Source organism: Panulirus ornatus, chromosome 14 (assembly GCF_036320965.1).
Source record: "Panulirus ornatus isolate Po-2019 chromosome 14, ASM3632096v1, whole genome shotgun sequence".
NCBI lineage: Eukaryota > Metazoa > Arthropoda > Malacostraca > Decapoda > Palinuridae > Panulirus > Panulirus ornatus.
The window spans coordinates 666,540-691,558 of NC_092237.1; the positions used below are offsets into that span (position 1 = coordinate 666,540).

General features: G+C 41.4%; 1 protein-coding gene across 3 annotated transcripts in view; it reads right to left on the reverse strand.

Moving 5' to 3' along the window:
- Window positions 1-22,512: 22,512 nt before the first annotated feature.
- Window positions 22,513-25,019, reverse strand: part of LOC139753123 (RNA-binding protein lark-like) — a 71,140-nt gene continuing 68,633 nt past the window's right edge. For 2 of the 3 annotated variants that reach the window (XM_071669232.1, XM_071669233.1), the window contains exons 6-7: window positions 23,169-23,198; window positions 22,513-22,957 (exon numbers count right to left, since the gene is read on the reverse strand). In XM_071669232.1, the coding sequence (XP_071525333.1) occupies window positions 22,927-22,957; window positions 23,169-23,198 (61 nt within the window). In that variant the 3' untranslated portion in view covers window positions 22,513-22,926. Of the gene's footprint in view, window positions 22,958-23,168; window positions 23,646-25,019 lie in introns of all 3 variants that reach the window. The other variant, XR_011713650.1, reaches the window with a different exon arrangement.

Consider the following 25,019-nt stretch of genomic DNA (forward strand, 5'->3'; position numbering starts at 1 on the left):
CATATGCCTTACATCCTTGAGAAAAACTTTTCACTGCTTCCAGCAACGTACCTCCCACCCCACATACTCTCAATTTTGCTTGATGTGTTCCTGCATTCTCTTTATATCTATTTCTATATGTTTTGCAGGTGACCATACTACACTGCAGTATTCAATTTTCCCTCTCGGAAAATATAAAACAATCTCATCCAAAGGTTTCCATCTTTTGTAATGAAAGTTCTCGGAATTTTGACTGTTACCTTTTCAATATGCTCTCTGAAATCTATTCACATTTATGATAACATCCAAATCCTTTACATTCATTCTACTTTCTATCACTTTCCCTGTTGGAAATTCATATAGTATCACTAATGAATCCTTCCTTGTTCTATAACTTATTTGCTCATTAAATTCCATTGGAAATTCATATAGTATCACTAATGAATCCTTCCTTGTTCCATAACTTATTTGCTCATTAAATTCCATCAAGCTCCCTTCTGCCCTTTAGTAAATTGTGTCTTAATTCTTTTTCCATCCCAATCTGATCAGCCTCTGGTCCAATCATTTTGTTTACTCTGGTGTCATCAGAAAAGCTCCTTGCCATGTTTTTTTTTTTTTTTTTACTTTGCTGTCATTTCTTTTTTAAGGCTCCAGTCACTGACAGAAGTCCACATCAAGGCTGGGCCTTAACTGAATCACAAACAGTGTTGAAGATGATACCATTCCCTGGGGTACGCCACACAGGACTTCTTCCCCCCCAAACATGGTTCTATTTGCTACCACTTTTTGTTAGTTAAAAAGTCTTTAATCCATCCTTCTATCTTACCCCTATGGCTTTGTCTAGATTCTCTGTAAGGTCAATTAAAAATAACCATTCTTTTTCCTAGGCTTAAAAATTCATACATCACTGTAATAATCTAATCTTTTTCCTGACACTACACACATTAGCCTTCAATTATGTAACTATTCTTGATTAGACTGTTTAATATACATCCCTTAATCATTAATAACTTTTATTATATATGATACCAAGCCAACTGGTCTGCATTGTTCAGGTTATTAGCTTAGATCCTCCTTTGTGTATCAGTGTTCTATATGCAAATTTTCAGAATTTGTGAATGTCTGCAATTTTGCTTTCATCAAGACTTTGCTGCAATAATGTCATTGGTTTTGCTAATGCTGTTTTTGTCTATCTGAGGAAAATGAATGGAATTCCATCTGCAACTGGAGCAAATTTTCTCTGCATGATCAGTTACTTTGATAATATGATTTTTCAATAATAAGTTCATTTTAACTTAACTAAACAGTTTATCTTCATACATATTTCCTTACAGTTATTTTCATAACTATCTCCTATATTAAATGGTCCAGTCTGTGTCTTTTTGTGTTTTTGCTTTGTTCATGTCTGTGAATAGTAACTTTGGATTCTTGTTGTATGACTATAAATTTTTTGTTCTCTTCTATGGAATTTCATCACTTCTACATTTACAGTCCTTGTTTTCTCATCCAAATCCCCTTATTCTTGCTTCCTTCACTGCAGTCCTATTCTTTTTTTTCCATACCTTTCTTTTAATCATCCACAGTTTTATCCCAAAGCAATTTTATTTTACCTGGTCTTTTCTCTGATGTCTCAATTATTATGTTGCCTAGAAACTCTCTGTATATTTTTGTTTGTCACAAGGTTATTGTCTCTTTAGATATCATTCTATCATTGTCTCTGAAGATCTCATCCTTTTATTTGTTCAGAATCTTCTCAATGATTTTTTCCTGCCTGATCTGTCATGGTGAAAATTTATATCACTCAACTCTTTGTCTTTTTCTTTTGCTGCATTATGTTCACATTCAGTAATATTCATTTCATATGCTGTAGTGACTTCTATATCATGATCTGATATACCTAAATAATTTACTTCTGTATCTGAAAACAGTATCGTGTCATGTGTAAAAAATATCTTCAAATTGCTTCCACATGCCAGTATGTTGTTTGCTTAGACAAGAATGAATGAATGACCTAAATTATTTAGTTTTTGGAACCATTCCCTTTCCTATGTCTAATCAGTATTCTTCCTTTTGCAATCATATCTACCTACATCCATGATACATTCCTCTTTCCTGCCAACCAACAAACTGGAAGTTGAAAGTCACCAGCTAGCATCATTATCAGGTTAAGTTTTCTCCAATCCCATAAAAATTTCTTTAACTTTTTGAAAAATATTCAAAGTCATTTAGTCTTGCTACTAGGTTTTTCTATTTTTCTTTCTTTATTGCTGGGATGCTCACTACAATTAGTTCACATATTATACTGATTCATTTTCTTGTTTCCTTCTATCCTGTTATGAACATATACTGCTACACCCCCTGATTTGAATTTAGCTCTACCTGTTCTGAATGTTTCAAATTATTGCAAGTATACTTCATCTTTCATTTTTCCACTTAAGCAAGTTTCTAAAGTGTTAATCAGGTTTGTGTTGGTATCCTTTGTGTATTTATTGATATAATCAACTTAGATTCTGGAGTTCTCTTATTATACTTTGTATAACTATATTCTTTTCTGGAAACCCATACAGAAAAGAAGAGTGAATGTTGGGGTGAAGAGGGTGGTGAGAGTAAGTGAGCTTGGGAAGGAGACTTGTGTGAGGAAGTACCAGGAGAGACTGAGTACAGAGTGGAAAAAGGTGAGAACAATGGAAGTAAGGGGAGTGGGGGAGGAATGGGATGTATTTAGGGAATCAGTGATGGATTGCGCAAGGGATGCTTGTGGCATGAGAAGAGTGGGAGGTGGGTTGATTAGAAAGGGTAGTGAGTGGTGGGATGAAGAAGTAAGAGTGTTGGTGAAAGAGAAGAGAGAGGCATTTGGACGATTTTTGCAGGGAAAAGATGAAATTGAGTGGGAGACGTATAAAAGAAAGAGACAGAAGGTCAAGAGAAAGGTGCAAGAGGTGAAAAAAAGGGCAAATGAGAGTTGGGGTGAGAGAGTATCATTAAATTTTAGGGAGAATAAAAAGATGTTTTGGAAGGAGGTAAATAAAGTGCGTAAGACAAGGGAGCAAATGGGAACTTCAGTGAAGGGCGCAAATGGGGAGGTGATACCAAGTAGTGGTGATGTGAGAGGGAGATGGAGTGAGTATTTTGAAGGTTTGTTGAATGTGTTTGATGATAGAGTGGCAGATATAGGGTGTTTTGGTCGAGGTGGTGTGCAAAGTGCGAGGGTTAGGGAAAATGATTTGGTAAACAGAGAAGAGGTAGTAAAAGCTTTGCGGAAGAAGAAAGCCGGCAAGGCAGCAGGTTTGGATGGTATTGCAGTGGAATTTATTAAAAAAGGGGGTGACTGTATTGTTGACTGGTTGGTAAGGTTATTTAATGTGTGTATGACTCATGGTGAGGTGCCTGAGGATTGGCGGAATGCGTGCATAGTGCCATTGTACAAAGGCAAAGGGGATAAGAGTGAGTGCTCAAATTACAGAGGTATAAGTTTGTTGAGTATTCCTGGCAAATTGTATGGGAGGGTATTGATTGAGAGGGTGAAGGCATGTACAGAGCATCAGATTGGGGAAGAGCAGTGTGGTTTCAGAAGTGGTAGAGGATGTGTGGATCAGGTGTTTGCTTTGAAGAATGTATGTGAGAAATACTTAGAAGAGCAAATGGATTTGTATGTAGCATTTATGGATCTGGAGAAGGCATATGATAGAGTTGATAGAGATGCTCTGTGGAAGGTATTAAGAATATATGGTGTGGGAGGAAAGTTGTTAGAAGCAGTGAAAAGTTTTTATCGAGGATGTAAGGCATGTGTACGTGTAGGAAGAGAGGAAAGTGAGTGGTTCTCAGTGAATGTAGGTTTGCGGCAGGGGTGTGTGATGTCTCCATGGTTGTTTAATTTGTTTATGGATGGGGTTGTTAGGGAGGTAAATGCAAGAGTTTTGGAAAGAGGGGCAAGGATGAAGTCTGTTGGGGATGAGAGAGCTTGGGAAGTGAGTCAGTTGTTGTTCGCTGATGATACAGCACTGGTGGCTGATTCATGTGAGAAACTGCAGAAGCTGGTGACTGAGTTTGGTAAAGTGTGTGAAAGAAGAAAGTTAAGAGGAAATGTGAATAAGAGCAAGGTTATTAGGTACAGTAGGGTTGAGGGTCAAGTCAATTGGGAGGTGAGTTTGAATGGAGAAAAACTGGAGGAAGTGAAGTGTTTTAGATATCTGGGAGTGGATCTGGCAACGGATGGAAACATGGAAGCAGAAGTGGATCATAGGGTGGGGGAGGGGGCGAAAATTCTGGGAGCCTTGAAGAATGTGTGGAAGTCGAGAACATTATCTCGGAAAGCAAAAATGGGTATGTTTGAAGGAATAGTGGTTCCAACAATGTTGTATGGTTGCGAGGCGTGGACTATGGATAGAGTTGTGCGCAGGAGGATGGATGTGCTGGAAATGAGATGTTTGAGGACAATGTGTGGTGTGAGGTGGTTTGATCGAGTAAGTAACGTAAGGGTAAGAGAGATGTGTGGAAATAAAAAGAGTGTGGTTGAGAGAGCAGAAGAGGGTGTTTTGAAATGGTTTGGTCACAAGGAGAGAATGAGTGAGGAAAGATTGACCAAGAGGATATATGTGTCGGAGGTGGAGGGAACGAGGAGAAGAGGGAGACCAAATTGGAGGTGGAAAGATGGAGTAAAAAAGATTTTGTGTGATCGGGGCCTGAACATGCAGGAGGGTGAAAGGAGGGCAAGGAATAGAGTGAATTGGAGCGATGTGGTATACCGGGGTTGACGTGCTGTCAGTGGATTGAATCAAGGCATGTGAAGCGTCTGGGGTAAACCATGGAAAGCTGTGTAGGTATGTATATTTGCGTGTGTGGACGTATGTATATACATGTGTATGGGGGTGGGTTGGGCCATTTCTTTCGTCTGTTTCCTTGCACTACCTCGCAAACGCGGGAGACAGCGACAAAGCAAAAAAAAAAAAAAAAAAAAAACTATATTCATTCTCTTCTGATCCTGGAGTTCTCTCTCATTATACTTTGTATAACTATATTTATTCTCTTCCAGAATTCCCAGATTCATCATTAGTCCTCAATTGGTTTCTGGTTATATTGTCTTCCCTCATACAGTTTAATTTCTTTTGAGCAGTTAGTTCATTTCCATTTTAAAAAGATTTGTTGTTCATCCCAATCATGTTGTGCATTTACTATCACTCTCTTCTCATCTCTGCTTGTCATTTCCTTTTTCAGCTCTTTAGTAGAAAATAATTCCATTGATCAAGTGTGTTTCAGTAAAAGCATACTTCGGGAAGTCTATTTTTTTCAAGTTAGCTGAGATGGCAAGGGCAGCTGAGGGCCTCATCAAGGCCATCCCATTAATGCTATATATAGGGGAGAAAGAATACTTCCCACTTATTCCCTGTGTGTCATAAAAGGCAACTAAAAGGGAAGGGAGCAGGGGGCTGGAAATTCTCCCTTTCACTTTTTACTTTTCCAAAAGAAGAAAGAGAGAAGGGGGCCATGAGAGGTTTTTCCCTCTTAGGCTGAGTCCTGCGTTCTTAATGCTACCTCACTAATGTGGGAAGTGGCGAATGTATGAAAAAGAAAATCTATTAATTCATCTATTAAACTTAATTGCTGTTTCCAGTGTCAGCGAGGTAGTGCAAGGAAAGAGATGAAGAATGGCTCAACCACTCATATACACATATATACATAAATGCACATATACATACACATACATTTCAATGTATACATACATGTACATAGACACATACATACATACACATATGTACATATTCAGACTTGCTGCCTTCATCCATTCCCATCGCTATCCCGCCACACATACATATTTATTCCTTTATTTATTTATGAAGCTTAATCACTGTTTCCTGCATCAGTGAGGTAGCGCAAGGAAACAGACAAAGAATGGCCCAACCCCCTACATACACACACATATATATATACATAAACGCCCATACACGCACATTTTTTTTTTTTTTTGCTTTGTCGCTGTCTCACGCGTTTGCGAGGTAGCGCAAGGAAACAGACGAAAGAAATGGCCCAACCCACCCCCATACACATGAATATACATACACGTCCACACACGCAAATATACATACCTACACAGCTTTCCATGGCTTACCCCAGACGCTTCACATGCCCTGATTCAATCCACTGACAGCTCGTCAATCCCGGTATACCACATCGATCCAATTCACTCTATTCCTTGCCCTCCTTTCACCCTCCTGCATGTTCAGGCCCCGATTGCTCAAAACCTTTTTCACTCCATCCTTCCATCTCCAATTTGGTCTCCCATTTCTCCTCATTCCCTCCACCTCTGACACATATATCCTCTTAGTCAATCTTTCCTCACGCATTCTCTCCATGTGACCAAACCATTTCAATAAACCCTCTTCTGCTCTCTCAACCACACCCTTTTTATTACCACACATCTCTCTTATCCTTTCATTACTTACTTGATCAAACTACCTCACACCACATATTATTCTGAAACATTTCCAACACATCCACCCTCCTCTACACAACCTCATCTATAGCCCATGCCTCGTAACCATATAACATTGCTGGAACCACTATTCCTTCAAACATACCCATTTTTGCTCTCCGAGATAACGTTCTCGTCTTCCACACATTCTTCAACGCTCCCAGAACCTTTACCCCCTCCCCCATCCTGTGACTCATTTCCACTTCCATGGTTCCATCCGCTGACCAATCCACTCCTAGATATCCAAAACACTTCTCTTCCTCCAGTTTTTCTCCATTCAAACTTACCTCCCAATTCACTGGTCCCTCAACCCTACTGAACCTAATAACCTTGCTCTTGTTCACATTTACTCTCAGTATTCTTCTTTCACACACTATACCAAACTCAGTCACTAACTTCTGCAGTTTTTCACCCGAATCAGCCACCAGCTCTGTATCATTAGAGAACAACAATTGACTCCCTTCCCAAGCCCTCTCATCCACAACAGACTGCATACTTGCCCCTTGCTCCAAAATTCTTGCATTCAACTCCCTAACAACACCAATCATGGAGACATCACGCACCCCGTGCCGCAAATTGACATTCACTAGGAACCAATCACTTTCCTCTCTTCCTACTCAAGCACATGCCTTACACCCTTGATACAAACTTTTCACTGCTTCTAGCAACTTACCTCCCGCATCATATAATTAATAACATTCACAAAGCATCTCTATCAACTCTGTCATATGCCTTCTCAGATCCATAAATGCTACATACAAATCTATCTGTTTTTCTAAGCATTTCTAACACACATATACATGTATAAATATACGTATGTGGTGTGAGGTGGTTAGATCAAGTAAGTAATGAAAGGGCAAGAGAGAGATGTGTGGTAATAAAATGAAAGTGGTTGAGAGAGCAGAAGAGGGTATGTTGAAATGGTTTGGACACATGGAGAGAATGAGTGAGGAAAGATTGATAAAGAGGATATATGTGTCAAAGGTGGAGGGAAGAAGAAGAAGCGGGAGACCAAATTGGAGGTGGAAGGATGGAGTGAAAAAGATTTTGAGCAATTGGGGCCTGAACATACAGGAGGGTGAAAGGTGTGCAAGGAATAGAGTAAATTGAAACAATGTGGTATAACAGGGTTGACATGCTGTCAATGGATTGAACCAGGACATGTGAAGCATCGGGGGTAAACAATGGAAAGGTCTGTGGGGCCTAGATGTGGAAAGGGAGTTGTGGTCTTGGTGCATTACACGACAGCTAGACTGAGTGTGAACGAATGTGGCCTTTTTCTTCTGTTTTCCTGGTGCAACCTCGTTTCACATGCCCTGGTTCAGTCCACTGACAGCACATCGACCCCAGTACACCACATCATTCCAATTCACCCTCCTGTATGTTCCAACCCTGATCGTTCAAAATCTTTTTCACTCTATCCTTCCATCCCCAATCTGGTCTCCCGCTTCTCTTTCTTCCCTCAACCTCTGACACATATATCCTACCTTGCTTCACATGCCCTGGTTCAGTCTAATGACGGCACATCGACCCCGGTATACCACATCATTCCAACTCACTCTATTCCTTGCAAGCCTCTCACCCTCCTGTATGTTTGAGGCCCTGATGACTCAAAATCTTTTTCACTCCATCCTTCCACCTCCAATTTGGTCTCCCACTTCTCCTTCTTCCCTCCACCTCTGACACATATATCCTCTTTGTCAATCTTTCCTCGCTCATTTAATCCATATGTCCAAACCATTTCAACACATCCACTTCTGCTCTCTCAACCACTCTTTTTATTTCCACACATCTCTCTTAACCTTTCATTACTTACTCAATTAAACAACCTCACACCACATATTGTCCTTAAACATTTCATTTCCAACACATCCACCCTCCTCCGTACAACCCTATCAACAACCCATGCCTCACAACTATATATCATTGTTGGAACTACTATTCCTCAAATATACCCATTTTTGCTTTCCAAGATAATGTTCTCTCCTTCCACACGTTCTTCATCACTCCCACAACCTTCGCCCCCTCCCCTACCCTGTGACTCACTTTCGCTTCCATGGTTCCATCCACTGCTAAGTCCACTCCCAGATATCTAAAACACTCCACTTCCTCCAATTTTTCTCCATTTGAACTTCCATCCCAATTAACTTGTCCCTCAACCCTACTGAACCTAATAACCTTGCTCTTATTCACATTTACACTCAACTTTCTCCTTTCACACACTTTTACAAACTCAGTCACCAACTTCTGCAGTTTCTTACACGAATCAGCCACTAGAGCTGTATCATCAGTGAACAACAACTGACTCACTTCCCAAGCTCTCTCATCCCCAACAGACTGCATACTCACCCCTCTCTCTAAAACTCTTGCATTTACCTCCCTAACCACCCCATCCATAAACAAATTAAACCATGGGGAAATCACACACCCCTGCTGCAAACAGACAATCACTGGGAACCAATCATTCTGTTCTCTCCCTACTTGTACACATGCCTTACATCCTTGGTAAAAACTTTTCACTGCTTCTAGCAACTTGACTCCATATACTACACCATACACCCTTAAATCCTTCCACAAAGTTTCTCTATCATCCCTATCATATTCCTTCTCCAGATACATAAATGCTACATACAAACCTATCTGGTTTTCTAAGGATTTCTCACATACATGCTTCAAAGCAAACACCTGATCCACACATCCTCTACTACTACTGAAACCACACTGCTCTTCCCCAATCTGATGCTATGTACATGCCTTCACCCTCTCAATCAATACCCTTCCATATAATTTCCATGGAGTACTCATCAAACTTATGCCTCTGTAGTTGTTGAATACTCACCTTTATTCCCTTTGCCTTTGTACAATGGCACTATGCATTCATTCTGCCAATCCTCAGGCACTTCACCATGGTCCACATTTTTTATAAATTCCACTGCAATACCATACAAACCTGCCACCTTGCCAGATTTCATGTTCCACAAAGCTTTCACAATCTCCTCTCCACCTTGCCAGAATTCATGTTCTACAAAGCTTTCACTATCTCTTCCCTCTTTACCAAATCATTCTCCCTGACCCTCTCACTTCACACACCACCCACACTAAAAAAAACACTATATCTGCCACTCTATCATCAAACACATTCAACAAACCTTCGAAATACTCACTCTATCTCCTCACTTCATCGCTACCTGTTATTACCTCCCCACTTGTAAAACCCCCCCCCCCCCCCCCCACCGACGTTCCCACTTGCTCACTTGTCTTATGCACGTTATTTACCTCCTTCCACAAAACATCTTATCCTCCCTAAAATCTAATGATACTCTCTTACCCCTACTCTCATCTGTCCTCTTTTTCAACCCTTGCACCTTTCTCTTGATCTCCTGCCACTTTCCTTTATACATTTCCCAGTAATTTGCACTACTTCCCTGCAAGTATCATCCAAACACCTCTCTTTTCTCTTTCACAAACAACCTTACTTCTTCATCCCACCACTCACTACCCTTTCTAATCTGCCCACCTCCCACTTTTCTCATGCCGCATGCATCTTTGGCGTAAGCCATCACTGCTTCCCTAAATACATCCCATTCCTCACCCACTCCCCTCATGTCATTTGCTCTCACCTTTTTTCATTCTACACTCAATCTCTCCACATACTTCCTCACAAAAGTCTCCTTTCTGAGCTCACTTACTCTCACCACTCTTTTCTCCCCAACATTCTCTCTTCTTTTTTGGAAACCTCTACAAATTTTCACCTTTGCCTCCACAGGATAGTGATCAGACATCCCTCCAGCTGCCCCTCTCAACATGTAAACATCCAAAAGTCTCTCTTCTACACACCTATCAATTAACACGTAATCCAATAATGCCCTTTGACCATCTCTCCTACTCACATACACACACTTATATATATCTTTATTTCTTAACCCAGGTATTCCAAATCACTAGTCTTTTCAGCACAGAAATCCACAAGCTCCTCACCATTTCCATTCACAACACTGAATACTCCATGTACACCAATTATACCCTCAACTGCCACATTACTTAACTTCGCATTATCTGACTCATCACTAATGCCTGGTTCCGTGCACCAAAGCTTCTGATACACTCACTCAGCTGCTCCCAAAATGCGTCACCTGATCTTTCTTCTCATGACCAGGTGCATGAGCACCAATAATCACCCATCTCTCTCTCCATCCACTTTTATTTTTATCCACATCAATCTAGAATTTAGTTTTTGCACTCTTATCACACACTCCCACAACTCCTGCTTCAGTACTGCTAGCCTGAGCAAAGTACTCATTTTATCGACCAACCCTAAAGGGAGGATGAACAGCTGGGTTGACTGTGGACTGACTGTCATAACCAGGATTCTAAGCCCTGCGCTCAGCCCTGGGTGGCCCGTGAATGCATCAAGGTCAGGAACTCTAACTGCTACACCACAGGAGTCAATAATTACTATTGATCTCACTCCATCTCTTCTGTTTTGATTTGTCTTATGTATTTTGTGTTCTTGCCAATATCAATTCATACCATCATACCATTCTGGTGTTTAGGTAAATAAATGGTGGTATTTTTCTATAATCATAGTTATATATTCAGCCATAGCTGTTGTGGCATTTTTGTTGATTTCAATATTGTTCCATTTATATATATATATATATATATATATATATATATATATATATATATATATATATATAGAGAGAGAGAGAGAGAGAGAGAGAGAGAGAGAGAGAGAGAGAGAGAGAGAGAGAGACGAATTCTTAAGTCATGACAAGCTATTCCTACATACCAATGAAACCAAAGAGCAAGCAAGCCTCCCTTTTTCTTTCTAAACTTTCCCATATATATTCTCTTATATGGTACTTCCTGTGGTGCACTGTAGATTTGGGCTTTGTTAGAAAGAATGGTTTAGCTTTTTTTTTTTCCGCTGTCTCCCGCGTTTGCGAGGTAGCGCAAGGAAACAGACAAAAGAAATGGCCCAACCCACCCCCATACACATGTATATACATACGTCCACACACGCAAATATACATACCTACACAGATTTCCATGGTTTACCCCAGACGCTTCACATGCCTTGATTCAATCCACTGACAGCATGTCAACCCCGGTATACCACATCGCTCCAATTCACTCTATTCCTTGCCCTCCTTTCACCCTCCTGCATGTTCAGGCCCCGATCACACAAAATCTTTTTCACTCCATCTTTCCACCTCCAATTTGGTCTCCCTCTTCTCCTCGTTCCCTCCACCTCCGACACATATATCCTCTTGGTCACTCTTTCCTCACTCATTCTCTCCATGTGACCAAACCATTTCAAAACACCCTCCTCTGCTCTCTCAACCACGCTCTTTTTATTTCCACACATCTCTCTTACCCTTACGTTACTTACTCGATCAAACCACCTCACACCACACATTGTCCTCAAACATCTCATTTCCAGCACATCCATCCTCCTGCGCACAACTCTATCCATAGTCCACGCCTCGCAACCATACAACATTGTTGGAACCACTATTCCTTCAAACATACCCATTTTTGCTTTCTGAGATAATGTTCTCGACTTCCACACATTCTTCAAGGCTCCCAGAATTTTCGCCCCCTCCCCCACCCTATGATCCACTTCCGCTTCCATGTTTCCATCCGCTGCCAGATCCACTCCCAGATATCTAAAACACTTCACTTCCTCCAGTTTTTCTCCATTCAAACTCACCTCCCAATTGACTTGACCCTCAACCCTACTGTACCTAATAACCTTGCTCTTATTCACATTTACTCTTAACTTTCTTCTTTCACACACTTTACCAAACTCAGTCACCAGCTTCTGCAGTTTCTCACATGAATCAGCTACCAGCGCTGTATCATCAGCGAACAACAACTGACTCACTTCCCAAGCTCTCTCATCCCCAACAGACTTCATACTTGCCCCTCTTTCCAAAACTCTTGCATTCACCTCCCTAACAACCCCATCCATAAACAAATTAAACAACCATGGAGACATCACACACCCCTGCCGCAAACCTACATTCACTGAGAACCAATCACTTTCCTCTCTTCCTACACGTACACATGCCTTACATCCTCGATAAAAACTTTTCACTGCTTCTAACAACTTGCCTCCCACACCATATATTCTTAATACCTTCCACAGAGCATCTCTATCAACTCTATCATATGCCTTCTCCAGATCCATAAATGCTACATACAAATCCATTTGCTTTTCTAAGTATTTCTCACATACATTCTTCAAAGCAAACACCTGATTCACACATCCTCTACCACTTCTGAAACCACACTGCTCTTCCCCAATCTGATGCTCTGTACATGCCTTCACCCTCTCAATCAATACCCTCCCATATAATTTGCCAGGAATACTCAACAAACTTATACCTCTGTAATTTGAGCACTCACTCTTATCCCCTTTGCCTTTGTACAATGGCACTATGCACGCATTCCGCCAATCTCAGGCACCTCACCATGAGTCATACATACATTAAATAGCCTTACCAACCAGTCAACAATACAGTCACCCCCTTTTTTAATAAATTCCACTGCAATACCATCCAAACCTGCTGCCTTGCCGGCTTTCATCTTCCGCAAAGCTTTTTCTACCTCTTCTCTGTTTACCAAATCATTTTCCCTAACCCTCGCACTTTGCACACCACCTCGACCAAAGCACCCTATATCTGCCACTCTATCATCAAACACATTCAACAAACCTTTAAAATACTCACTCCATCTCCTTCTCACATCACCACTACTTGTTATCACCTCCCCATTTGCGTCCTTCACTGAAGTTCCCATTTGCTCCCTTGTCTTATGCACTTTATTTACCTCCTTCCAGAACATCTTTTTATTCTCCCTAAAATTTAATGATACTCTCTCACCCCAACTCTCATTTGCCCTTTTTTTCACCTCTTGCACCTTTCTCTTGACCTCCTGTCTCTTTCTTTTATACGTCTCCCACTCAATTTCATTTTTTCCCTGCAAAAATCGTCCAAATGCCTCTCTCTTCTCTTTCACTAATACTCTTACTTCTTCATCCCACCACTCACTACCCTTTCTAATCAACCCACCTCCCACTCTTCTCATGCCACAAACATCTTTTGTGCAATCCATCACTGATTCCCTAAATACATCCCATTCCTCCCCCACTCCCCTTACTTCCATTGTTCTCACCTTTTTCCATTCTGTACTCAGTCTCTCCTGGTACTTCCTCACACAAGTCTCCTTCCCAAGCTCACTTACTCTCACCACCCTCTTCACCCCAACATTCACTCTTCTTTTCTGGAAACCCATACAAATCTTCACCTTAGCCTCCACAAGATAATGATCAGACATCCCTCCAGTTGCACCTCTCAGCACATTAACATCCAAAAGTCTCTCTTTCGCGCGCCTGTCAATTAACACGTAATCCAATAACGCTCTCTGGCCATCTCTCCTACTTACATAAGTATACTTATGTATATCTCGCTTTTTAATCCAGGTATTCCCAATCATCAGTCCTTTTTCAGCACATAAATCTACAAGCTCTTCACCATTTCCATTTACAACACTGAACACCCCATGTATACCAATTATTCCCTCAACTGCCACATTACTCACCTTTGCATTCAAATCACCCAACTATAGTACTATAACCCGGTCTCGTGCATCAAAACCACTAACACACTCATTCAGCTGCTCCCAAAACACTTGCCTCTCATGATCTTTCTTCTCATGCCCAGGTGCATATGCACCAATAATCACCCATCTCTCTCCATCACCTTTCAGTTTTACCCATATTAATCGAGAATTTACTTTCTTACATTCTATCACATACTTCCACAACTCCTGTTTCAGGAGTACTGCTACTTCTTCCCTTGCTCTTGTCCTCTCACTAACCCCTGACTTTACTCCCAAGACATTCCCAAACCACTCTTCCCCTTTACCCTTGAGCTTCGTTTCACTCAGAGCCAAAACATCCAGGTTCCTAGTACTTAGCTGTATTTGCTAAAACATGATTTACATTAATGATGTCAGCTTTGTTACTTGAGAGGAAATAGTGGCAAAAAGTGGTGAGCATAAGGTGATCTTGTCCTTTGGAACTTTTGGTGGGGATTACCTTTAGTTTATCATCAGAATTTGGCCAATCATTCCCAAAGACAGTAGAGCTCTCTCATTTCCTTCATTCACTGTCCTCCCCGTAAGAAAAAAAAGGCTTTCTATGAGTTCAAAATTAATTTCATTTTTTACTCATACCTCTGCCTTTCACTCAGTTCTCTGCAACAGCACTAGACCATTCACATCCAAACCACGCTATAACCAGCTCCCAAGCAGAGATGAGAAACTGGACCCTGCCTCACACATCAACTTATAATCACAGAAAGAATCAAAGGACCAATGTCAGAGAAGCCTTACGTGTGCCACATGGGTCAGTTCTGGGGTTAATGCTTTTCCTTATCTATGTAAATGACTTGCCAGATATGTTTGTATGTGATAATAAGGCATAACAGAAGTAAAGCATGATATATATCATATCAACTACATGGGAACCTACACAAACTCTAAAGATGATATGATATACGGCTGATGAAATTCAACCCAAGTAAAATAACAAGGATGGGATATACTGAAAGGTCTTAAAATTCTTATAAATGAGTAGGAAACAAGTTGTAAGAATCTGCATGTAAGATGGACTTGGAAGTAGAAACTGTACCAAAGCTCCACCTTAAAAGAACTGTAAAGGAAACAAAAAGTCTCTTGCACACATAAGATTCACAGTTAAGTACAAGGCTAAGAAAAGCTCATCAAACGATTCACATCTTACATTACACCATAATCATAATATGCTTCATAAAATTGGTCACTGCACATGAAGAAACCCAAATAACTTTGAACAGAGAAGGTCCAGAGCAAGGTAAAGATGGTACCACATGGTACAACTGGATTACAGTGAGAGTTCAAAGGCCATGAATTTGCCCACCACAGAAGAGGAAGGAGTAAAAGCTAACTTGACTACAACCTTCAAATTTCTAAACCAGTCTGATGATGAGTGAACTGCTGTAGATGCAGAAATAAAAACAAGCCATAAAAAAATGTTAGAAAAGGAGTAAAGAAATACTCTTCTTGTAACACAGATGGGAATGAAAGAAATAACCTGTCAAGAAACTGTGAATGATTACTAGGTAAAAGTTTAAGAGATGTATAATAAAGTTCAAATAGGGTCCAATGAGTGTAAAAACTCCCTATCTATCTATCTATATCTCTGATGCCTGTTCCAACTGGAACTCCCTAAGGAGGGTGACCACAGCAATCGAGTCTCCATAACTAGAGACCTCCAGTAACATTTCTTAGCCTTTAGTGCTTCACCCTTGACAAGCCACTGCAGAGGGCAATTCTAGTGCAGTGTTTGCAGAGGCTCCTACCCAATGTTCTTACTGACTACTACTATTTTTTTTCTTCTATTATAGATTATTAGTGTGGGATAACAGGAGAGTAACTACTGAGAGGGGGAGGGGATACTAGCTACGTGTAGAGAGAGAAGCAAGTTGTTAATTGGAGATGTACTAGTTATCAAGAGGACGGTAACATCAGACTGCAGATAGCAAACCCAGAAGTAAGGAGAGAGCACTTACAGATTGGAGAGGTGATTTGATATTTCCTTACCCCCAGAATTTCAGAAGGATCCTCCATCACTGCACACCATCCAGTGCAGCCCAACCAACGAGAGTAGCAGGCTTACCCTGTCAAGATGTCTACTTTTCCTGCCTCATCAAACCACCCTCAGGAACTGGTACCTTGTTATAGTAGCCTTTGGGGTACAACCAGATCCCACCCTCCAAAAATGCATAAGGAGGGAGTCACCCATGCCAGCACAAGGGCTGAAACCAGATGTTACAGGCAGCCTGACCAATCTTAACCTGTGCTCTCGGACCACATCCTATAAAGGGATTGAGTCCAGGTTAGGGCCTTCACGGATCACACCTTCAGGTCCCGGTCAGAAAGCCCTAACCCCAAGAGCACTTGCACTCTCCTGACACCATGCGCCACACCAGTTCAAAGTAGCTAGCATGACCCGCACACTCCTGACACCATGCGCCACGCCAGTTCAAAGTAGCTGACATGACCCACACAGAGTCTTTGCCGTTTAATTCTCATATGCCCGGTAGGATTCCTGGGGTATCATAATAGCTGCACTTGTGTCCATGTGCAGCTGAGAGTGCAAAGCAAACTCCAGAGAATTTGGTGTCATTAATTACTGTGTCTGGCTTCCTAAAGGACCCTGCAATGGGGATATGAGGCTCACAAACTGCATCATATCCCTTCTGTGTCAATCGGCCAGCTAAAGTCATTGATGTTGTCATGTCTTTTTACTCTACCCCAGTGGGTACGTGGACATACCTGAGAAACATGCCCAAGCGTACTGGGCTTGTGACGTGTCACAGAGGCTGGAGATTTTGGGTTGGCCTCTTGCAGCCTGAGCGGGAGTAGGCAACATACCAGCCCTCACATGGACAGCCTTAACATAGTGACTGCCCATGAGAAGATGGATCCCACTGGTAACCCATCTGTTAACCTGTGGTACAGCTGCAGATGGAGCGAGACCCATCCCATCATAGGTGCTGACTAGGTTCAACCTCCATGTGCAATGTCACTTTTTTATTGCTCACCTGCTAACCAGCAATGTATGCAGGGCCTGCCCAACTATAATTTCTTCCTAATTTCAGGTTCACGTATCACTGCCTGAATTACAAGGTCAGACGAGATGAGCAATTTTTTCAACCTGGCCTCTCTGTTAAGCCAGATAATCAGGATGAAGTTGGGAATCCTAGGCTCACCATCAACCTCTGGTGAGTGGAAGTATGCACAGGGTGCATCATGAGGCAGGCGAAGCACATGGTGAACCACCGCCTGCACTTGCCTGTCCATATGCACCAACTGAGTTTTATAGACTTCCCCCAGCACCAGGCAATGCATAAGCTTGGGTATGAGATGGTCAATATGGATCATAAGCCTCTGCTGAGGTTTTAGATGGGCACTGGTAATATTAGACAGCCCCTCTCCTAACTGGGAACCATTAGACCGTCACCCACCTCCAGCCCCATCGAGAATCCCAAGGTACTTATTGTCATCCTCAGCATTCATGGAGCCGATAGTGCTGCCCAATGCTTGGAAAGTCTTGTTCTTGTTGACATACCAAGCCATGCGCTTGCCATCGATCTCCATGCTAAGGGTCCGACACTTTCCAGGATTCACCTGAAGGCCACCTTCTTCGAAAGTCTCTGTCATGATGTTGATTGTTTTCTGCAGACCAGTCACCAATTGTGCCACCAGAATCAAGTCATCGGCCTACTACTACTATTTTTTTTCTTTTTTTTTACCAGTACCAATTTTTAGTAGAGTGCAAAGAGCTAGGTGGATGGAGAGAAAGTTAGTAAATTAAGACTATATACAAGTACAGATAGTGGAGGAAGAGGTTGGTGAACCAAAAGTGTGTAGGTCAGCAAGAGGAAGACAAAGGTCAGACTACAGGTAGCATAGGTGGAAGAAAGAATAAGACAGGCAGAACGAAAAGTGATTGGGCTCTACCTTACCTTACAAGGCACTACCCAGTCCAGCTTCCAGCACCTCTCGTTGTCCAGTGCCGCCTGTCAGACAGGATCAGTAGGTGATCCTGCCAAGACACCTACTCCCCATGCCACACAAAACCACCCTGAGGAACTGGTACCCGCAATTGGGGAGACAAACAGCCAACCGTCTCCAACAAGTGCAAAAAAGGGGAGATATGCCCAACCAGCTGGAGAGCCAATACCAGATGTTCTGCACCAGGCAACTGATTTTTAACCTGTGCTCTTGGACCACATTCTGTAAAGGGAATGGGTCCAGGTAGGGCTTTCACGGAGCACACCTCCAGGTCCTGGTATGAAAACCCTAGCCCTCTAAGAGCAATCACACTCTCATGACACCATGTGCCTTGCCAATTAAGTGAGGTGGATGTCACATGCATGGTGTCTTTACCGGTTAGTTCCCGTATGCCCTGAAGATCTTCCAGGGTGCTGTGTAGCTGCGCTTATGATTGTTTGCAGCTGAGAGCAAGAAGCAAACTCCAGAGACCTGTGCATTGATGATGCAGGTCTCTGACCCTTTGGAAGCTATGATGTCCACCTTCTGGAAGGATCCTGCAATAGGAATACGAGGCTCACAGACCACCTCACAGCCCTTTTGCCTTAACTGTTCGGCTAAAAAGGCATTGATGTTGCCATGCCGTTTGACTCTCCCTGACGGTACATGGGCATACCTTTGTGATATACCCAATCGTCCCGGGCTTTTGACATGTGTCACAGAGGGCGGAGATGTCGGGCTGGCCTCTTTTAGCTCTGGTAGGGTGGGAAGTGTTCCTAATCACACTTGGACAGCTTTAATGTAGTCACTGCCCGTGGAGAGTTGGGTCCCACTGGTAACCCATCTGTTGACCTGTGGTATAGCAGCAGATGGCACAAGACCCCACCCATCGCAGGTACTCACTAGGTTAGAGCGCCATGCGTGTGATCATTTGGTCTTATTACTTACCTGTCAACCGGCAATGCATGTGGGGCCCATCCAACTCTGCAGCTTCCTCATGACTGCAGGTTCTTGGACCACCACCTAAATCACTGGGTCAGACTAGGTAAGCAATTTCTCGAAGTGGACTTGTACATTTAGCCACACAGTTGAGACAAAGTCGGGTATACCCAAACCACCATCCACTGCTGATGAGTGGAAGAATGTGCAGGGTGCATCATTGGGCAGGCAGAGCCAGCGGCAAACCGCAACTCTAACATGCCTTTCCACATGCGCTAACTGTGTCTTATATGCCTCACCCAGCGCCAAGCGATGCACCTAACGCTCCTGCCTATATGTTCCAACCTACTACTACTATCTACTGTGCCTACCATTTTGCTAAAAGGCAAGGCTAGCTCACAGTGCTCAATGCAGAAAAATCAAGTTACAAAGAATGAGCTGTGTGAGTTGTTTTGTTGTTTTATGTATAACAGGGAGAGATTGTATGTTTGTAGACAGAAAGCCCATAGTCCACGCAGTGAGGCAGAAAGGGAAGACAGTTACCTAGGTCAGAAGAGTGAACCTGACAACCATTGAAGTGCTAGCTCACCACGCAACTGTCACTAACCCTCCCAATACCAAGGTGAGTAGTACTGGTAATATACCACCTGGTCGTTGGCTGCCCACCAACAACTACAAACTACTCCTGCTAATAAATAATTGGTACAGCAATCATACATGAGCAGGGTTTGTGTCTATCCTTTAAAAGGGAGATTGGTAAAGTGCTTCGAGCTGCTGACTAGCATCTCTGATGATAGTGATTTGCAAATCAATAAAGGGATGAACAGGGGGATAGAGAAGCTACCCAGGCAGGAAGCAGCAAGGGTTCAGGGGAGATTGTGCAAAGCAGGGCCTTGGATTCCAGTGTGAAAGTTAGCCCCATTTTGGAGAAGAGAGATGGATGGGTAGCATGTACATTCCTGATGTGTCACAGAAAATTTGACACTAACTCACAGGGGTTTGATAAAGAAGCTGGATTTTTATGCAGATGTGAGGGAACTCCCCCACAATAAATTTTTTTTTTTTTTCATACTATTCACTATTTCCCGCGATAGCGAGGTAGCGTTAAGAACAGAGGACTGGGCCTTTGAGGGAATATCCTCACCTGGCCCTCTTCTCTGTTCCTTCTTTTGGAAAAAAAAAAATAAAATAAAAATAAAAAAACGAGAGGGGAGGATTTCCAGCCCCCCGCTCCCTTCCCTTTTAGTCGCCTTCTACAACACACAGGGAATACGTGGGAAGTATTCTTTCTCCCCTATCCCCTATCATAAAAGGATAAATAAATAGAAAATCATATTAGTGGAAGAAAAACATTGACACACATCAGTGGAACCTTTCTGAAATGGGTTGCGGTCACCAGTGGCATGCTGAAGGGCTCAGTCTTAGGACACTTCCTACTTGTGATCTATGTAAATTACTTGCCAAGAGGTCTGAGTTCATACCTGAATATGTTTGTGGAAGATGCAAAGGTCATTACTTATCATTATCATTATTCAACTCCATGACCCCTTTTCCAGGGGTTTCTGCAGATTCAAGGCTGCACCACAATCATCACCAAAGAAAAACAAACTCCTTTGGAATGAGAAGTTCTTTGATGATATTACCCTTGAATGATACCTTGCCAAAGGTGACTTTACACTTCTAGCGTAACTACAAGTAGGCAGAGTCCAGTAATGCCTGATAAGATCATGAAAGAAGTAAAGGGTGACAAAGACTGCAGGAACTTATAAACAGATCAAAACAATCTCTAAAATTGGTCTAATACACTATTAATGAGATTCAACCAATGCTTATGGAAAACATAAATAAAAGAGGCCTTTAAATGAATATGAACATGCAGGAAATAGCAGGAAATAAAGTACAGGACTAAAAGTTTGAGAGTGTACTTTTATATGATCTGTCATTATAGTACCATGTTAGAACTACTACAAAGGTGAACTGTCAGCGGGCAAATATCAAAATAATATATAAATTCAAGGATAATGAAATGTTCAACAAGCTAACAACAATGCATATTAGGCCACCACTAGAATATGCAAAAGTTTGGTCACCACACCTAAAGCAGCACAAAGGACAAATAGAGAAGGTTCTAAGGAAAGCAAGAGGATAGTATCTGAAATAAGTGGACTGAGTTACAGTCAGCTGAGACTCAAACACAACCTTTATGTTTCTAAACCAGCTTGATGAAGTCTGCTCAAAATAATTCTTTATGAGATGTAAAGACAGAGCAACCACAGGCCACAAAAAGGAAATAAGAAACTTGTTAGAAAAGATTTACAGAAATCTTTTCATGGTATCAGATAAGTGGATGAACAGTATATGCCAAGCGATGAAACTGTAAGTGCAGAAAGGAGACAAGTCCAAAAAGTTATATGGTTATAACAGATTTCAAGAGGTAAGGCCCCATGTATAGAGCACTCTCACTAAATTGCACAATTAGGTAACAACATAACTTATAAAAAAGGATGTGAAGAAATACTTATATAAGAGTGGTGGATGAATGGAACAAACTGACTAAGGGCATGGTTAATGATGACAGCATATACAAATTCAAAAGGTTGTATGATAGTACAAGCATTAGGTAGTAGTAGATGGTAGGAACATCAGGCAGGACTATTAAATGGAAGTAGCAGCTTGAAACATTAGGCTGAAACAATAGGAAGACACAGGTAGTGGTTGATAGAAACAATAGGTAAGAGGCTTTGGAAACAGTGTTAGAGTTGCCCTCTGCTAGTGGCCTGCTAAAGGTAGGCACTAAAGACTACGAAGCATTACTGAAGATCAGTTATGGACACACTTTAGCCATACCCAGCCCTTGAGGGAGTTCTCGGAGAGAATGGGTATCAGGGATCTAGACAGAATGATAAATAGATAGATGACGGTAGAGAATGCTCAAAAGACGAGGCCTTTGAGTGTAAAACTTTCTCCCCATACAGTACAAGTAAGCAATTATACTTGCACTCAATCTCTCACACACACACAATAAACTGAGTTTCAGCAAAGCTGATGTATGAATACATCAATTTCACAATTTTCTTCTGCACATCCTAAATCAGAGTTCAAAATCCTTGTTACTTACCTAATCTGAGTGTTCTTTTCAAAAGTAACAGCAAGTTACCCATTATTCTGATGGATAATGTGAATTATCAAGGTTCTACACTATCAACTTGAAACAAACATGAAATGAAACAGCCAAGACTCACAAGTAAATAATGAAAGAAATTCTGAGTAATCTATATTCTATGGACAGCTGAACAATATGGTCTCCACAAGGACAAAAAGACAGCAGCTTTTAAGTCAAATGTTCCATTCATCTGGGAACTTAACAGTGTCGATATAAGCTGCTAAATCATTCAGACATCATATGCTAGTGGTATCTATAACCATTCATCTTCAGGACACCTTTACAATTTATGATGAAGATAAGGAACTATCCAAGATGCAGATACCAAAGGATTCTATTGTCATTAAAACAAATGTTTAGTCTACGATTTTTGCTTTTATTGGTAATTACTCCTAAACATTCACAGTGTAATATAACCTACAATACAACAAAATATAAAACAAAGAAACTGAGGGAACATTACCTGATCCTAACCGAGAAGACTGATCGACCTGACAGTAGCCACTAACCCTAAAGAATCAATCGCACTGACAGTAGTATTCAAATTACAAGGTAAATGCCCTTAGAGGGTTTCATGAATGAGCTTTATGTGCCCATCCTAAGTTGCTACAGCAGCGCGGCACGGCATAGCCACGGCGGCGGTATGGATCCCGGCGGAGCAGTCGCGGACGCTACAAGAGAAGTTACGAATACACGCTGACACCACACTACCGCGCCCGCGCCAACGATTGAGGGTTCATCAGCAGTGCTCCCGGCGTACATCGCGCGCTTAGTACGGCCGACGGTCCGGTGGGCCGTAACTGCGGCAATAAGGAAGGGTAGGGAGTTAGTTCTCACCTGTGCCCTCCCTAAATCAATTATCAAATCATCAAGAAAATAAACAATCTTAAAACTATAATAAAAATCCTTAGGATGCTAAACATATTGTCACGTGAAGATCAGAATCTAGTAATACTATTTGAGGCTACTTACAGATAAAGATCACTAGTGATAAGACTACATCATACTCACCCACGCAGAGGTGGTGGGGGTGGTGGGTAGCTGAAATGGAGGAAGTTTCAGATAATCAACAACAAAGTACAGTACATAAGGAGGTCAATAGTAGTTCCAATGTATGGTATACTTAATATAATATTCACATTAATGCTGGAAATTATCAAAAAAATTAATTCTATACATATATCTAATGTTCCATGCTATATATAACTGCTAATGGCCATGTGAATTCGAAAATGATATTTTTTATATGTTCATTTCATGGTAACGGACAACAAAGAGTTTTCTGCATTAACGGTGTTCATGATCCCAAATAGTCATTGGTATAAACTAGTAATTCCTGGTATAAATTAGTAATTCCATATCAGCATCTCTTCTGACTCAGCTCCTAGACCTGGCTCTTTCTCTCTTCATTTCTGCAGTGTTTGTGGTCTCAAATCCAACCCCCCTTAGTAGAACACTATCAGTCTACTTCTTTCCTTGATCATCTCTCTGAAACCAGGCGGGAAATAGATCTGCTTGAAAATTTCAGTATTGGGACTACTTTTTTGATGGTGAATTCAAATCTGGGTTGAAATATATGTCAGAGGACATTAAGGCCTGTAAATAGGTAATTAATGGTTACTCTTTTAGAAGATTCTGTGATTACTCGGTTCATAACTGTTGGGTATCCGCCTGGGCAGCATTATGAGATAATTTCATGATATTTTCAATTATAGAAGCATTTCATTATGCCATATTTCAATTTTAAAAGAAAAAGATTTTGGGGCTAATAAATTCCCTAAACTATTACAGGTACACTACCGATTTTCTGGCACTCTTGGTTCTAAAGCCTTGCTGGATTAACCATTTCACCGGACCAACCATGGTCACATAATAATAATTCATCAACACACCTCTTACCCACAAGTATACAACTCCCATGTGTCTAAAGTATACCATGGACTGCTACAAATCTAAATTAAATATTAAATGTAAATCAAATAAATGAATGAAATATAAATACTTATACACCTGCTCAGGACTGATGTGCTCGTCAGCTAGTAGTCTCGTAAATTCGTCCACATACTCGGCAGCTCCTTCGTGGTTTGCAGACAGCTTTTCTCCGCACACTTTATTCATGGAAATTCCATAATGCTTCTTGAATCTCTGAAGCCATCCTTCACTATAGTCATGCTCATGATGTAATTTAAGTTCTTTATGGAACAACTTAGCCTGGACCATTATCATGCTCCCTGAGAAGTCCACTCCATCACTCTGACGCTGTCAAAACCAATCCATCATCACTCGATCGTGCTCAGTACTCTTACCATCTTTCATAGTTTTTCTAATCGTCATTTGCTTCTTGGAATCGCTGTCTGCATAGAATTTCAATATTTTCTCACTCTACTTCTTTATATCATAAACAGTCGATAAACCAATACGGTAGATATCACACAGCTTACACACTAAAACACCACAGTCCATTTTTTCAACAGTTCTACTTTATTTTGGATTGATATGAACTGGTGTTTATGTTTGACACCACGACTGACACTCTCATATGTCTTAGAAGCCATAGCTAGGGTTAAATTTTAACAAAATAAGCTAAGAATCTCACAGAATGGCGGTATCACCACCAAGTACAGTGTAAAGAATGTACATAAGCGTGCCCTACACACAACGCCATCTGCAGCCGCCCAGTAAATTAGTCTGGTGGTTGCGGTAATTTCAAGTTCCCTCACATAATTTTGTTTGGACTAAAGTAGGTGCTGAACCATCAGTTGCTGGAAATTCGGTGGTGTACCTGTACCTGCAATCCTTGGTATTTTTGTGAAATCATTAGATTTGCTTGAAAACCACAGTATAAGTACAATTGTTCATGCT